This window comes from Glandiceps talaboti, chromosome 2 (genome assembly GCF_964340395.1).
Source record: "Glandiceps talaboti chromosome 2, keGlaTala1.1, whole genome shotgun sequence".
Lineage (NCBI taxonomy): Eukaryota > Metazoa > Hemichordata > Enteropneusta > Spengelidae > Glandiceps > Glandiceps talaboti.
Window position 1 is genome coordinate 18,590,233 of NC_135550.1, and position 15,429 is coordinate 18,605,661.

The following is a 15,429-nucleotide window of genomic DNA, read 5'->3' on the forward strand; positions in this document are numbered from 1 at the left end:
AGAGGAGAGTAACTACTGCAAATTCCCAGAGGTATTAATGTGATTTGTGACTATTGTCCAAAAATGATCATTCCAGTGTGATTTATGTCTGTTTGATTCCTGGAAATGCTAGTGATATGTATCTAGACTGTGAGTGAAGGTATAAATTGTAATGATACTGTATAGGAACTAGACTGTATCTACAGAGATTATTACATAATATACGTAAGGTAATATGGTCACAACAATATGGGGTATCACATACTGTTTAATAATGAATCCCAACCATAAACCCAGTATAGTGGATACAATGTATCAGGTCTTGTTGCAATATTCAGGGCAATATTGAAGTTGTGAAGTGTTTAAGTTTAATTACCAACATTTTCTTCAGTCAACTTCACATATTATTTGCTCCCCACTCTCATCACTACCCAGGGGATCAGTCATATGAGTTTTAAGATAATATCTAAATGTTTCATATTGGCATAATTTGTATCAACATCATATGATATTCTTAATACTTAGGCCTACAATGTGCATCTCAGTGAATTAAAGTAGCCATATAGATGAGGATTAAGTATATATTTCAGATTTTTAATTTATAAAACCATTTTTATTTTTATGGCTTCCTACTTGAAAAATCAATGTGAAACAACTTATGCCAAATCCTTGTTTGTAAAATGTTTGTTATTGTACGTACAATTACAAACTTTTTACACATTTTTTAGCATTTTGCAATGTATTGAGGTACATTTTACATTCATTTTTCAAGTAGGAGGCCACAATAAAATTGTTTTATAAGTTAAAAATCCAAAATAAATATCCAATCCTCATTCACTTTGATTTTATCTCTCGGTTACAGCCTAAGACGTTTTGACTCGTTAGATATCTTTGATAAGGCCCCATGATCGATTGATCATTGTTGAGACTTGTATGATTTTTTATCAAGTATCAGATATAATTTGTTTTGAGAAAATTGTTTAGACACATGCGTGCATGCATACACACACATACACTGATACACACATGGACTGACACACACACACACACACACACACACACACACAGTGACACACAAAAGCAGTTGCAAACTCAAAGGTCACTCTTGATCTCAGGACAATACATTTTTTGCTCCATAATTTTTATACGAGTTAATAGTAAACCGACTTGGCTTTCAAAAGTGATTTGGCCACCTTTTTCTGCAAACTCTTGCAGACTTCATTAAAGTCAGTCATTTCAGTTGAAAGACATTGTCCATTCATGCTGATATTTCTGTTATTTGACACATGCACACCTGTACATGTAAGTGCACAGGTTCAGTTACAACTACAACTACATGTACAAGAGTTGTAATTCTGTCATATGATATCCATGCCTAACTAATACATTCACATCTCCCGCATATAAACAAAACTAAAATGGACAGCATGACTATTTCAATATAACATGTATCTTTATTACATATCAAAATGTCAGTTACAATCACTCCTACTGAAAGAATCAGTGGCTTAGGTATGTGAAGGTCAGATGAGACCAGACTCTGGATTATAAGCACAGTATTGACATATACCGTTGTAGACATTTGACTGTCAAATCAACATTGAGTCATGCACTTACATTATATGATTCACTGAATGCACTATATTGGAGCAAAGAACAATATTTGATGGACAGTGTAATAACAATATGTTTACAAGTCATCCTAAAATGATTTTTTTAAAAAGACATCCTCCAAATCGACTTCACATCTATAACAGTTGACACAGTATCTTTTTTTTATGTTGCTTCTAAACAAATGGAAACTTCATCACACATACAACTTACAAGAATCTTTTTATCACTTGATTCTTAGTCTCTCTCCTTGTGTCAGGAAACGATTTCCTGTGTATGTATTTACATAGTCTTAATGTAGTAGCTTTGTTCTACATACTCAAAATACTAAGACACCATCTCTATCAAATCTAGTGTTCCTTGCAGTTTTAGGTTTCAACTCTTTCCATTCCAATGGCATATCTTTATCCCAGTCCTGTTCATCAATGTCATCTCGAACTCCTTCTTCAGGTGATGCAACAACTTTAGGGAAAAAATCACATTCCTCTTTGAATTCCACTAGATGAAGCTGGTGTCTGTCAGCAATTTGTTGGTGTGTTTCCTAAAAAGTAAAATTTATCAAAATCATATAGTTATTATAAAAGAAAATGTCGGGGTTTTTTTTGTGTGTGTTTTGGTGAACAACATTCTAGTACATTTAATATATAACACACATGCTAATCTTTCCATTTTTTGATCATGGTGAACTTCATAATGACAAAGTGAATCTAGTATCAATGTAGTAATGTACTCATGATATTTATAAGCATAACAAGATATCCGAGGTATGACAAGGACTGTCTATGGTACAAAAAATATGTACAAGTCCAGAGAAATGTCAAATGTGAAAGTACGGTACCTGTAGCAATATCTATGAACAACACCCATGAATCTGCCCACCAGTGGAAATATACAGATTGAAAGAGAAATTTTAAATACGTTCCTAAAAATTAGCCGCCAAAACATTACAGAGTAGCCGGTTGTTTTTGCTGGCTACTGGGCCTCATCTACATCCCTGCAAGTCAACTCAAGCTATAAACAACATCATAAGTTCAGACAAACTGTCATCTACTATGATTTGGAAACTTCATTTATAAATGTAACCATTTCTCCAGACATTTCTTTGGGAACATAAAATGTGTTTGATTCACACAGTGTTTTGGCAATCATTGCCTGTTTCTGCTGTAAAGAGCTTGGAGTACACTGTATTCACTTTCACAGTGAGGTACTATAAGACTAATGTTTGAAAACTTTGACATGAAAAATAGGCCTTAAAGCCTTGCTTTCTACAATAATAACAATAGAAGAAGATCCATATATGCTCATTTTATGAAAATAGTATTTAAGTAATTCTGTGAAAATATTCATTGACAAGCATGTTTATTGGTGACACTATTTTGTGTGGCACTATGAAATAAGTATGCCCAAATACGCAGAATGTGAGGAGTGGTTGATTCATATACGTACCTGGCTGGCTAGCTAAACCTTGGAAGACTGACTGCATGGCAGATATTGAGAAGATTATGTCATAATACATACCTGGCTAGCTAAACCTTGGAAGACTGCATGGCAGATATTGAGAAGATTATGTCATAATACATACCTGGCTAGCTAAACCTTGGAAGACTGACTGCATGGCAGATATTGAGAAGATTATGTCATAATACATACCTGGCTAGCTAAACCTTGGAAGATTGCATGGCAGATATTGAGAGGATTATAGGAACCATACACTGTGGCATGTAGGTCTTTGATTCCAGCTAATTTACATACTTCTCTTACAATACGATGACATTTCAAACCAAAACCTGCAATGTGAGAATTTCACATAAGTTTTGTTGTAAATGGATAAATATGCACACACAGACAGTAAATCTGTACATCTGGATCATAAAATCAACCTACAGTATTCGTGTGATTTGTACTCTTTTATAACCCATACAAGTTGGTAGCCCAGTAATAAGAACCCAAGACATCAGACAGTTCTAGTTACCAACTACATTACCTTTATGCTGCTTCCTTATTCTTATCCTTGTAGCTTTAAACCTGGTTTCCACATCATGGTAAACTGTACAGGAAATACACAACATATATTTATTGTATCATATCTTTTGTTAATATCACAGTTATCAATCCTAACAAAACTGATGGTTTTTAATGAACAATAAATATGTATAAGTTATTTAAGTTATTGCTATCAGAACATGTAAAACTAATTCCAATATCTACCTCACCCTAAGGTATTGCTAGACTATGGTGAATACATGTGTACTAATATCTGTGACCATGCTGTTCACTCAATTTCTTGTCTATTTTAACAACTATTGCTATGCTCTCACAACTAATAGCAAACTGAGTTAAGCTATATCTGAAAGTGTGCTATGCTGTAAACCTACCTGTATGGTTGTCATATCTTTCAAAGTAATGTAGATAGTGTGCTGCACTGTTCTTTGCCTTCCGTACAGCTGAGACGACATCCTCTGCTTTGCCAATAGCATAGCCTATAATGTAACAGAGAAGACATTATATCCATGGTTCTCCTACTTCATAATAGGTTTGTACTATGACAGAACCCCATGACGCACAAGTGCAAGTGTGGTGTACTCAGGGTATTTGCTGTGTTCTCTGCACCCATACTTTCATGAGTGTAGTGAGTGAAAGTGCAGCAGAAAACACTGCAAGCACAAGTACAAATACCTCTGAGCACCCACACTGGAACTCACGTGCCATGGGGTTCTGTTATTATTACATGTTTATCTGAAACAACAAATTTCCATAAAAATCATACAGTGTGATCATGCGATTTCGTGTGTAGCAAAAGATCATGTCCTCATTTCCTCATTTGCATACAGATATGCAATAATGCTTTCGGTATTGCACTGCAGTGAAAATACCACTAGTATACATGCGTACCAGTGCAAGTAATCTCTGATACATATGTACAAGTACAACCACAGAAAACACCTGACGCACTTGCACAAATACCCTGAGAATGTCACACTACTGGCATTTGTACATCACAGGGTTCTGATACAGTATAAGTTCATGACATGAACTTGATGTTAGAATATCACTGTCGTTTATTTACTACATTGGTAGAGTTGTGCAACTGTACATATACGTTGTCATAAGGTAACAAATGACTTCTAACTGTACACAACTGAGAACACGAGATAGTTTCCCCCAAAAAAGTAATTCAGCTTTCTTCTTGTATACTTTATTTTTAATTCTAATACCAGTATTTAATTCTCAGTAACTGTAATAGCATTTTACCTCATGATAGAGGATCAAAATAGAACAAGAAGGTCGACTTATTATTCGTACCTGCAATAGCATTTCACCTTAAGCTAGAGGGTCAATATACAACAAGAAGGTCGACTTCTTCTTATGCATACCTGTAATAGTGTAGTGTATGTGAAGTGCGTGGAGCAGAAGTTGTGGTGTCGACCAAGAAATTGAATCTTCACTATTTTTATGATGCGCCTAGGCAGTAATATTCTATTTCAGGTACTAAGAATTATAATGATTTAATTTAGAAACATGTAAGCTAAGATATGATATCCAATATATCTACTAGTACAATCAAGTTACCTTACCTACAGCACCATTGTAATTTCCAACCACAACAACTGCAAAGGCACTTCGTTTACGACCAACAGTGGCTGTCATGTTAAATACATGTTTTACTTGAATGACTGTAGACTCAAATCCTTCAAAATCACCTATAATCAGACAAGAGATAAAATTCATTTTATATTGAATATCAATACAATATTCATGTACATGTACAGACAACGGCTTGCCAATATATTCGGCATTCAAATTTGATAATTTGAAATCTTTTTGCATTTTGCAGTGATTACATTTGTATTCATTTTTTTTTTTGGGGGGGGGGGGGGAGGGCAGACTTTACTTATATTGTACTTTATTTTTCATTACGATTCTGTTTAGATCAATTCAAGTACATATAGATGACATAGCCCATCATTTATTTACCACAATATCAACTATTTCAAGTGAGATTTCTTACATCCAGGGATTGGATCTGGAGGTCCAAGACTTCGTCCACCCCAACTTTTTGATGTCCATCCTCTTTCTTCAATTGGTACTGATCTTTTCTTTTTCTTGTCCCACTCTTCCTGTATCCTCAATAACTCAGCTGCTTTTTCTGGGTCAACAGGTCTCCGTTCAATAGTTTTCACTTCTTTGTCTACAAACACTGGAGTATTCAGACCTGGCCATGCAATGCTTGCTTTACCTGCATATAAACAAACCACAACGTATTAATACATTTTTAAAGGCCTGGGATTCAATCCCAGGTTCTTGCATAAGTGTCATCTAATAGTGAAGCCATTAGGATTACATAGGATCATTCTTTTGTTCTGCACCAACTTTTCCCGTCACTAAAGACAATTGTTTTTCACCCTTACATTCTAATCCTAATCCTAATCCAGAATTTGGCCTTTTAATCCCTGATGTTTGAATCCCATGGTCTTGGATTGGTATTATCTTTTTATCAGTGGTGACATAAGAGTCTAAATAGGATCATTCTTTCATTAATGATGAACCTTTTCTCAAGCCTTACCATACCATTTTTCACATCAACTTTTAATCCCTGATCTGACATTAGACTTTAATGAGTACCTGGATCTGCCATATACCATCATGATATCTTATGTTCAAAATAAATAGATAAAAACTGTTCTCTTACCTTCTCCAAGTTGTTGACCTCTGTTCAAATTCTTCTTCACTCCTCTTTTTGATCTTTTTCCTCTTCCTTTCTTGCTAGATTTACCAGATTCTGCCATGGCTCCTTTCCACAACTGCTCAGCAGTCACTACACAAAAGGTTCAAATACAGAAATGTCTAAAAACATCCCTAAATATTGGAGATGTTATTCCTAGTATGCAAATATGCCTTAATGTAGAACTATAAATACACACCATACACTAATGAATCTATCACAAAAATGCAACATTGAACTTCACAATGTCTCTATTACCCAGGTAGTAGTTGTATATAGCATTTTTTAATAATAGCAATACTTGGCCTTAGGTAGTTTTACCCAAAACTAAGATTTATTACTTTAATAGTTTATAACAGATTATTGTCATCTTTTGGTTATGCAAAGCTGGGCAATATGACAACCACTGATATGACAGATACCCTCCCCCCACCCCCACCTGCAAATTGGGATACAGATATCATCAATAAAATATTGGTCATATTACTCACTGGAATTAAAGAAACTTTTATATCTGTGTTGTACATATATTGGCAACACAGACACACTACTGATGGCAGTACACTGTCGGGGGATCACTGTATTGGTAAGACGGCATACTGGTATTCTTATAGCTGTACTTGTATCTGTTGAAAGAAACACACAAGGTTAATTTGAAAATAATAATATGGGATTATTTTAGAACTAGTTAAAGTATACATGTATAATTTCGTTTCTACAAGTTTGTATAAAAAATATTTTCAGAAGGTGACTCTTTAATGACCTTAGATATCAAAGAATCATAGGAAACCGAAACTATAAATCTTTGTAGTCATGACAGTATACACTGTGTTGTTGGTGCATTATAATTTTTAATTTAAATGAATATACAATAATAAAGATCATAATGTCTTTGCATGAAAAAAAAGCTACCTTCTATTTTTTTTAATTAATATATGATGCATTATAAATAGTCCATATATAAATATGCCTGACTGCAACATTATCGTTATTTTATACTGAAAAAATGGTTTCATTCTAGAATTGTGCAAACAGTACAAAGATTGGTATGATATAGTATTATACCATATTATATACAAATGTTGCAACAACATTTGTAATTGTCTGAAACAAAGTGAATGTGGATTTATGAGAGTAAGTACTTCAGATGTCATATTTTCTGACCTTGATGTCAACACTTTATTGTGCACCCCCACCCCACCCCATGCCTTCCATTATTACAAGTAATGTGTACAGGAAGACCGAAATACATGTAGACATGATAGAAATACTGAGCAAAATGAGGGGACTCCATCCCAGCTTCAATTTGGTAGCCAATAGCAAAATAGAATGAACATCACTGAATATTGTACCATGGATTTGTTCTCAGTTGACACTGTAAATGGGGCAATAAACATTATGGCAATCGCATAACAACTTATACGTGTTTGTATTTAACGTACCTTTTGCCAATATTGCAGGCAAACGTGCAAGGCATCTCATGGACGCCGCCATGTTGAGATTTTCGACTGACACCAATGAGCATGCTCAGTAGAATTAAATCCAAGATGTCTGCGCCCATAGTAAACACACTTAGGAAATACAGGGATGTCGTCGCCAAAAGTAAATTTTTACGGTTCGGATTACCGATGATGGTATGTAGGCTAGACTTTAGAACACCTAACGATAACATATAACAGTGTACAAAATGCGGCATCGCTTACCATAACGTACATTCGGATAACAAACTTGGCCTGACCTCAATGCACAGTTCTATCGGAGCTCCGATACGTGGTCCATATATATATAACATCTATTTTATATATTTTAGGAATTTCTTTTCTTGTGAAAGACAGTTGTTCCAAGAAGGTGTTTATCTTATTTATAGCCACTTTAATTTGAAGATTATTGGTTTTATATACAATTCTTTTATGTTTCTTTATAAAAATAATTTTTTATTCTATTAAAATTAAAACTTTATATTATAATATACTCCTCTTTTCTTTTACAGCTTCTAATAGTTGGTGGTTCATTTGGACTAAAAGAGTTTGCAATTCTACGCTATGAAACTCAGTACCTCAGAAGAAAAGTATTCAGTTTGTTTATTTGTTTGTTTGTTTGTGGTGTGTGTGTATGTATGTATGTGTTTGTTTGTTTGTTTGTTTGTTTGTTTACAAGTGTATTCTGTATATCTCTGTCTGTCTGTCTGTCTGTCTGTCTGTCTGTCTGTCTGTCTGTCTGTGTATGTGCAAGAGAATGATGTATGAGTGTGTGTGTGTGTGTGTGTGTGTGTGTGTGTGTAGGGGTAAACCTAATCTATTAGTGATGTATCCCATAGTATAATACTGTACAAATATCACAGACATTTCCCATTCATACATGTAGTCATAAATTATGACCCATTGTCATCAATTCTTAAAAATTAAAATAAACAGTAGTTAAATGAACTGCAAAATGAATCTAAGTGTCAATTCGCACTAATTTCCCTCAATAGGTATTCAAAATACGTCTGTATTTCATTATACTAGATTGACCCGGAAACTGAGGAAAGGCTTGGCTTGAAGAAAAAGAAAGGAAAAGTGACACTGGAAGGAGAATATGAGGTAGGGGATGACAAGCAATGTTTTATAACAGTAGTAATAACAAACAAAGGCCTGACATTGTAACCATAGTAATAAATTAACGCAAAAGAACAAATCATTCAAGACATTTTTCTAGTATTATTAGAATCTTATGTTTGGGTTTGAAAGCAAGGGTTTTCAACTCTTATGGTGTTGATATCATGTATAGCAACAAAAGTTACTGTAAGGGTCTGAGATTAATTGATGATCAACCCGCGCCATGTACATTGATTTTGAACATCTTGTATATTAATAATACATAGATACATTGGAAGGGTTGTTGGTCTGTTTGCCCCATCGGATTAAAACCCTGTGATAATGAGGGTATGTACTTCACACCTACTGTGTCACAGTCATTCTGTTATACTTGTTGGGTTAGGTCACCTGGTGTGAATTAACACTTGAAGAATGAAATAGAAGGCAATAGTATACTAGTAATAGATGTGAAATATGGAGGAAATAAGAGAAATGAAGCCCTTTTCTTTGTCAGATTTGAATCAAGGTGATTTCATGCCCAAGAACTTTTGATATGTATTAATAAGTGCCATGTAAGGTAATATTAAACACCTTTACTTAGAAATATGATATGTAGTACAATCAACAGGTTTTAATTATTCCATGTTTATTGAGGAATTCAATATAATAAGGCAAAAACAAAAAAAAAGAATTGTTTGGTTCCAGTTACCCGATCCCACCTAGTTTTTCACTGCTGACCCTGAACTTTTTTTATGTATTTGAGAGAAAAATAATAAAATCGAGAAAATTTTGAAGTCTCGCAAGAAATGCAGAAACTGACATCAGCATAAAAATTCAATATAAAACTGTTCTTCCAGTCTGTAATGGCTGTACATCTGATGAGAAAAAACCAATAACAGAGAGACCATATGGAAAACAACGGAAAACATAACTACCTGAACTAGACACTGACACATGAAAAATAAAAAATCTACCTACCCCACCTATTCTAAAATTGAGCATAATTGGAACCACACAATTTTTTTTAGGCCTTATGTCAACTGCATGACCATTGTAATGCATGTATTGTGTTTATATTTGATAGAGACTTGCAGAGCAAGATATTGATACTTGGACAAACATCAGAGGACCTCGACCATGGGAAGACTCCAAAGAAGTTCAAGATGAACTAAGAAAAGAACAAAAAGGACAAAATACAAAGAGTTAGCATACTGGTGTAATTTTATGCCGTATTAACATTTTGAACCCAGTGATAGTCTCGTCATGCATTTTTAAAAAAACGTTCAAACACATTTGCGGTAAAGAGACAGTTTGGAATTGTTTAAAAGGCTGTTAATACACCAACACCACTGTTTTACTCTTACTGTATCAGTTACAAACAAGTAGCGGTATTTGTAAAAGTACTTGAAAGTACATACAATCCTTATAAGTACTTTACTTGTAAAAGTACCATGTTACTTTCATGTACTGGTTGAAACAATCTTTCAGTAGATTATAGAGGGTATTGTCTCAAATTATCAACCCTTGGAATGTGAATATTTTATGACAATTAATGAGAATTTTTCTATATTAATTTACACACATGTATGATATGTATGCTTTCTTCAATGTTGATGGGTATAGGGTGATTACTAGATTAGTGTTTAAAGTCAATGTAACCATAGATCATGGACAGAGATCCTCCCTCTCTCCAATGTCTATGATGTATTAACAAAGCAAGACAGGAACGCAGGTGTGTTGATATTGGAGTTGGACAGAAATAACAGCTGTATGGACTTGGTGTCTATCAGCTTACATGTATACAGAATACATTTTTGGAGTCAAATTAAAGGGGTTGGAACGATACACGTTGTTGTCAAGTGGTTGATCTTTTACATCAAGCTTCTGCAGGATTGAATAGCGCCCTCACTCGTTGAGACGAAAAGTTTTGTATCATGAATACAACTCGGAGTACAGCTGGTGAGGTCAACGTGGTGAAAAGAGATTGTACTTGTTGCTATAAGTTAAATGGAAAGGTTTTATTCAATGATGAATACGTCTAAGTGCCATATTTAGATTTTAATGAACAGTATCAAATGTAATTTTGCAGACATGAGGCGTAAAAAAAATTGTGTGGTTCAGATTTAATTATTGCATCTAACTATAAGTACCATATGTTGTTTTCATAAATGCTTCTAAAAATATAAAGAATCGTTGTTTTATAATCTTCAAAGTTATAATTTCATATTAAAGGTATGTCTCCTTTGTACACTATGTATTTAATGTGGCTTCATTAATCTTAACTTGATGACACTTGTAGAGAGAAAAAGGAGCGTGTGTGTGTGGATTGCAAAAGGGATGGTTGTTGTTGTTGTTGTTGTTGTTGTTGTTGTTGTTGTTGTTGTTGTTGCCGTCATCGACAATCATAATCATTTCCTTACCGGGATCTGTTGGAAGTGTTACGATATACACATACTTGTACATACTGAAAGCATTATGTAGAAGTTGAACAGGGTTCACATAAACAAAATAGTTCGAACAGCGTACTTGAACTCAAACACCCTTTCGATCAAACACAGAACTCTTTGAAGGGTTTTAAGCTCGTTTACTTGAATCGTTGTCATACCAATCAACGGGAGACCAACATCATAGAAAGACACGGGTTTTCACAGAACCTTGGTCCCCCCGCTTGGTCCATAAACCTCCCAGGGACATGACAGAGACAGTTCTGTGCAATTGAAATTTTATGTAAACTGATATCCTTGGTGATCGCACATGTATTCCCATCAACCATCCGTATGGTTTCAGCATGTTTAGGTTGTTCTAATTCACCAAAATATATTTTAGGAAGATGATTCTGATCATTTGACTGACCCCTTGCGTCCAGTTGCTATAGATACCAGTACGTCATCAAAACGACTTTCTTGCGGAAATCACCAAGACGGTGACGTAATGCATCGCATTTGAACTTTCGTATATAACCTTTTTAAAGTTTATTTCATTTGTGACTTCAACATTAACTGATCCTCCAACTATGACTCTAATACGTTGGAATGTACAAGGTAAAATTAATATCGTTTATAGTGTTGGATTCTAACGTGACGGTACTTTTTTTCTGATTCGAATTAATGGAACAGTGCTTTGGAGTATTCGGTGGTTGATTCACTCCTACGTGTAATTTTAACAACTTCACACCATTCTCTCTAAATCATCATGTGACGAAGCAACGTTTTGAATGCATGTCAGCAAAATAAAGTAATAATTACCGTCATTGCAAAACATACGTATTGACAATTTCAAATGTAGGTCCAAAACACAATCTGATGTGGTGAATATGGATCGATTTCATTTAATATTTACCTCTATTTCCTTCGTTTAGTTTCGTTTGCTTTCGATTTTGTTCCGGGAAAGTGGCAATCACGCCCAGAATTTTACAAAAAATGTAACCAGCTTGGTCCACACAACGTAGACTAGTCTTCCTACATCAAACTTCGGACAGCAAATTGCGTGTGATGCAACAACGTTTCACCAAATACCTCTAGCTTCATAAGTCAATGGAAATTTGATACGGCTAGCGGAGAGAGGATGGGGGGTTGAGGTTATAAGTCGTAGCCAAAATCATGATATCAAAAACTAAGTGTTAATTTTCATCTGTATTTAATTATAAATTATATATATTACGCTATTTTCTCGCAATGTATGAAAATATTTACACAAACAGCATGTTCATTGCAGTCCGTTTACAAAGCGGACGGGGTGACGTTTGTTGCATGTAATTCCTGCGAACCCACTATGTCGAGACAGAGAGCAGAACAAATAGATTACTAGTAATACATGTAGTTTAGATTCAACCACAGACCCTACACGTGTTGGGTTTATGATTCAACAGAGTCGGTTTTTTTTATACCTATTAAATATTTACATTCATTCATTCATTCGTTCGTTCGTTCGTTCGTTCGTTCGTTCGTTCGTTCGTTCGTTCGTTCATTCATTCATTCATTCATTCATTCATTCAATCAGTCAGTCAATCAATCAATCAATCAATCAATCAATCAATCAATCAATCAATCAATCAATCAATCAATCAATCAATCAATCAATCAATCAATCAATCAATCAAATTTATAAAACGCCAAACTGCAGAACATTGTCCTGTTCAGTGCAACTGAGTGGTTAGACATATGGCAAAGATCAACAAATAAAATTTTCTTCAGTTTCGTTTTGAAATAGTCCAGAGGCCTGACATGAAATGTCAAATGGTAAGTTCTGGTCCAATCTGATTAAAATGTGTTAAGATGTTTACGTTTCCTAGTTCAACCGAATTTCATAACCTACATTTTACTTGGGTAAGCTTAGTCTTTTACGTTGCATGTTTACGTTAAAAATGTAGCAAAGGTTTGTTATTGTACGTACAATAACAAAGATTTTACACATTTATTAGTCTTTTGTAATGACAATGTATTGAATTACAAGGATTTGGCAGAATTGTTTTATACATTAAAAATCCAAAATAAATACTCTATCCTCATCCGTATGGGATACTACATATTGTATGTTTGGCCTTTCTTGAACAGACATTTGAAGGAGGTCTTGTCTTTCTTGTGTTAAGCATTTTATCAAGCACTCAGTATACTATTTAAAATATGCGAATAGAAACCTTAGTTGCGTGCATCGTGAAAAATCAAATTATATATGGCAAAAGTAGAATGCAAGACCACCACCATCACAACAACAACCGCAACCACCATCACCATCAACACCACCACCACCACCACCACCACCACCACAACCACCACAACCACCACGATCTTCATCATCATCATCATCATCATCATCATCATCATCATCATCATCATCATCACCATCGTTGTCATCACTTGTTGCTGTTATTTTTATTAAAATTATTAGTATATAATATTATTTAATTGTTGTTGTCGGTGGTAGTGGTGGTGGTGGTGGTGGTGGTGATGGTGGTGGTGGTGGTGGTGGTGGTGATATCTATATTCAGTATTGGTGTAACCAGACTATTCTCTATATTGGTATAAATTGTATGCGGTATCCTAAATGTAAACACCAGGGTTGACATATATTAGTCAGCTGTTAGCGTTCATTTTCTCTCAACTACAAAACAGTGATATCTTTAATTACCACACTTGTATTATTTATTCTCCATTTATATATATGGACACTTTACTACAACACGTGATTCTGATATAATCAGATTATGGATTCTCAAATAGTTTTGAAACTATCATTATGATCAAGTTCAAGGAACTTTAGATTCGTGTAGCTGAGAAATTGTTGAACGTTACTTATTCTACTCATGAAGCATAGTCTTCTAAACTCATCAATTTCTCCATGGATAGACAAAAATCCTTCTGTTGGTGACATTTTACCGTATATCGCACGAAGATTTATGTTCACAGTGATAGAACGGCAGAGTGTGTGGATCCGAATGATGAATTAAAACCCACTGTTACTAATATCCCGATATTTTCTTCCAAAGTAAACGTATAAATTGCTTTGTGTCTGACAGGTTTATATTAATCTCATCGATTTGAAACCCTAAAGTGACAGCACTTATTAAAATCACCGGTATCGCAATACTACAGCTGTACAAACAAGTCGACTGGTTCCAAACTTCTTCACGGACTCACTTTCCCCTGTAATGGCGGGACTTACCTGGGGAATTCACAAATACTCCGGACAACGCACGTGTTGTTTCGTTTTATGGGACTGAAACTCTGAACATAGAGGTATGAACGACAAAGTATTCAATAGTAAAGATAGTATTGATATTAATGGAATAAGTGACTTTTCTTTATTTGTTTTCTATTAAAGACATGAATGCCCAATGGCTATAAACAGTTACACAGGTGAGTTATAGCAGAGTTCAGATATTCGTTGATACAATATTGAACAATTCATTTGTTTTGCAACGTAAGAAATATGTTGCGTTTATGTTTTCTCTCTCCATAATTTGTGACTAGTTGTTTTCTTTGAAGACAGTGTCTTCTACCGGTATGAGTTTACAATTCGATTGGTCTTCATTTTTTAACAGCGGTTTTAGTGTTAGTCACACAAAGAATTTTATTTATAAATGATATATATCACGATGTTGACATTGTCTTTCTTTATACACCACATTTTTTTTTCATTTTCCAAAAACACTTGCGCGCCATTCGCCAGAAAGTACATAAACATCATATAACATGTAAGGTATGAAACTTTATTTAGTAGAAGAAAGTAATGTACTATACTAAATGTGGCACAACAGATTACAGGTAATGCCAAGAAAAACAAAGAGTCATCATTCTTTCATACCAAGCATACGTGTCCTTAGCCCGCAGGTGTGTGAATAATAGTGATAAACTCATAAATTACCTTTTCCCCCATTCTCTTAAAATGTAACACCGTACTCATGGCAAGCGAAACACGGGTTTTGTTCCCTTCGGCACATGATGTGAAAAATCTACCCGCGATGACTTTCACTGAATAAGTACCGAGGATAATGGAGTGCTGTCACGTGCGTTCAAAGTAAACATGATGAATTGCATGGTG

The 15,429-nt window shown here is 34.7% G+C and overlaps 2 protein-coding genes across 3 annotated transcripts; one reads left to right on the forward strand and one right to left on the reverse strand.

Annotated features, from left to right (window-relative positions):
• Positions 1-1,455: 1,455 nt before the first annotated feature.
• Positions 1,456-15,314, reverse strand: LOC144448110 (small ribosomal subunit protein uS5m-like). 2 transcript variants are annotated; one of them, XM_078138273.1, is made up of 9 exons: positions 15,253-15,314; positions 6,805-6,939; positions 6,281-6,406; positions 5,600-5,827; positions 5,166-5,291; positions 3,966-4,070; positions 3,575-3,637; positions 3,241-3,377; positions 1,456-2,131 (listed from the first exon to the last, which is right to left on the reverse strand). In XM_078138273.1, coding segments are annotated over exons 2-9 (1,008 nt in total). In that variant the 5' UTR covers positions 6,806-6,939; positions 15,253-15,314; the 3' UTR covers positions 1,456-1,909. The 2 variants fall into 2 exon arrangements, with proteins under 2 accessions (XP_077994399.1, XP_077994392.1); XM_078138266.1 differs by lacking the exon at positions 15,253-15,314 and adding an exon at positions 7,756-7,816.
• On the forward strand, positions 7,861-11,024 carry LOC144453551 (cytochrome c oxidase assembly protein COX16 homolog, mitochondrial-like). Its single transcript, XM_078144866.1, has 4 exons — positions 7,861-7,947; positions 8,304-8,381; positions 8,821-8,895; positions 9,974-11,024. The coding sequence occupies exons 1-4, from the start codon at positions 7,861-7,863 to the stop codon at positions 10,094-10,096; spliced, it is 363 nt and encodes a 120-aa protein (XP_078000992.1). The 3' UTR covers positions 10,097-11,024.
• Positions 15,315-15,429: the final 115 nt, after the last annotated feature.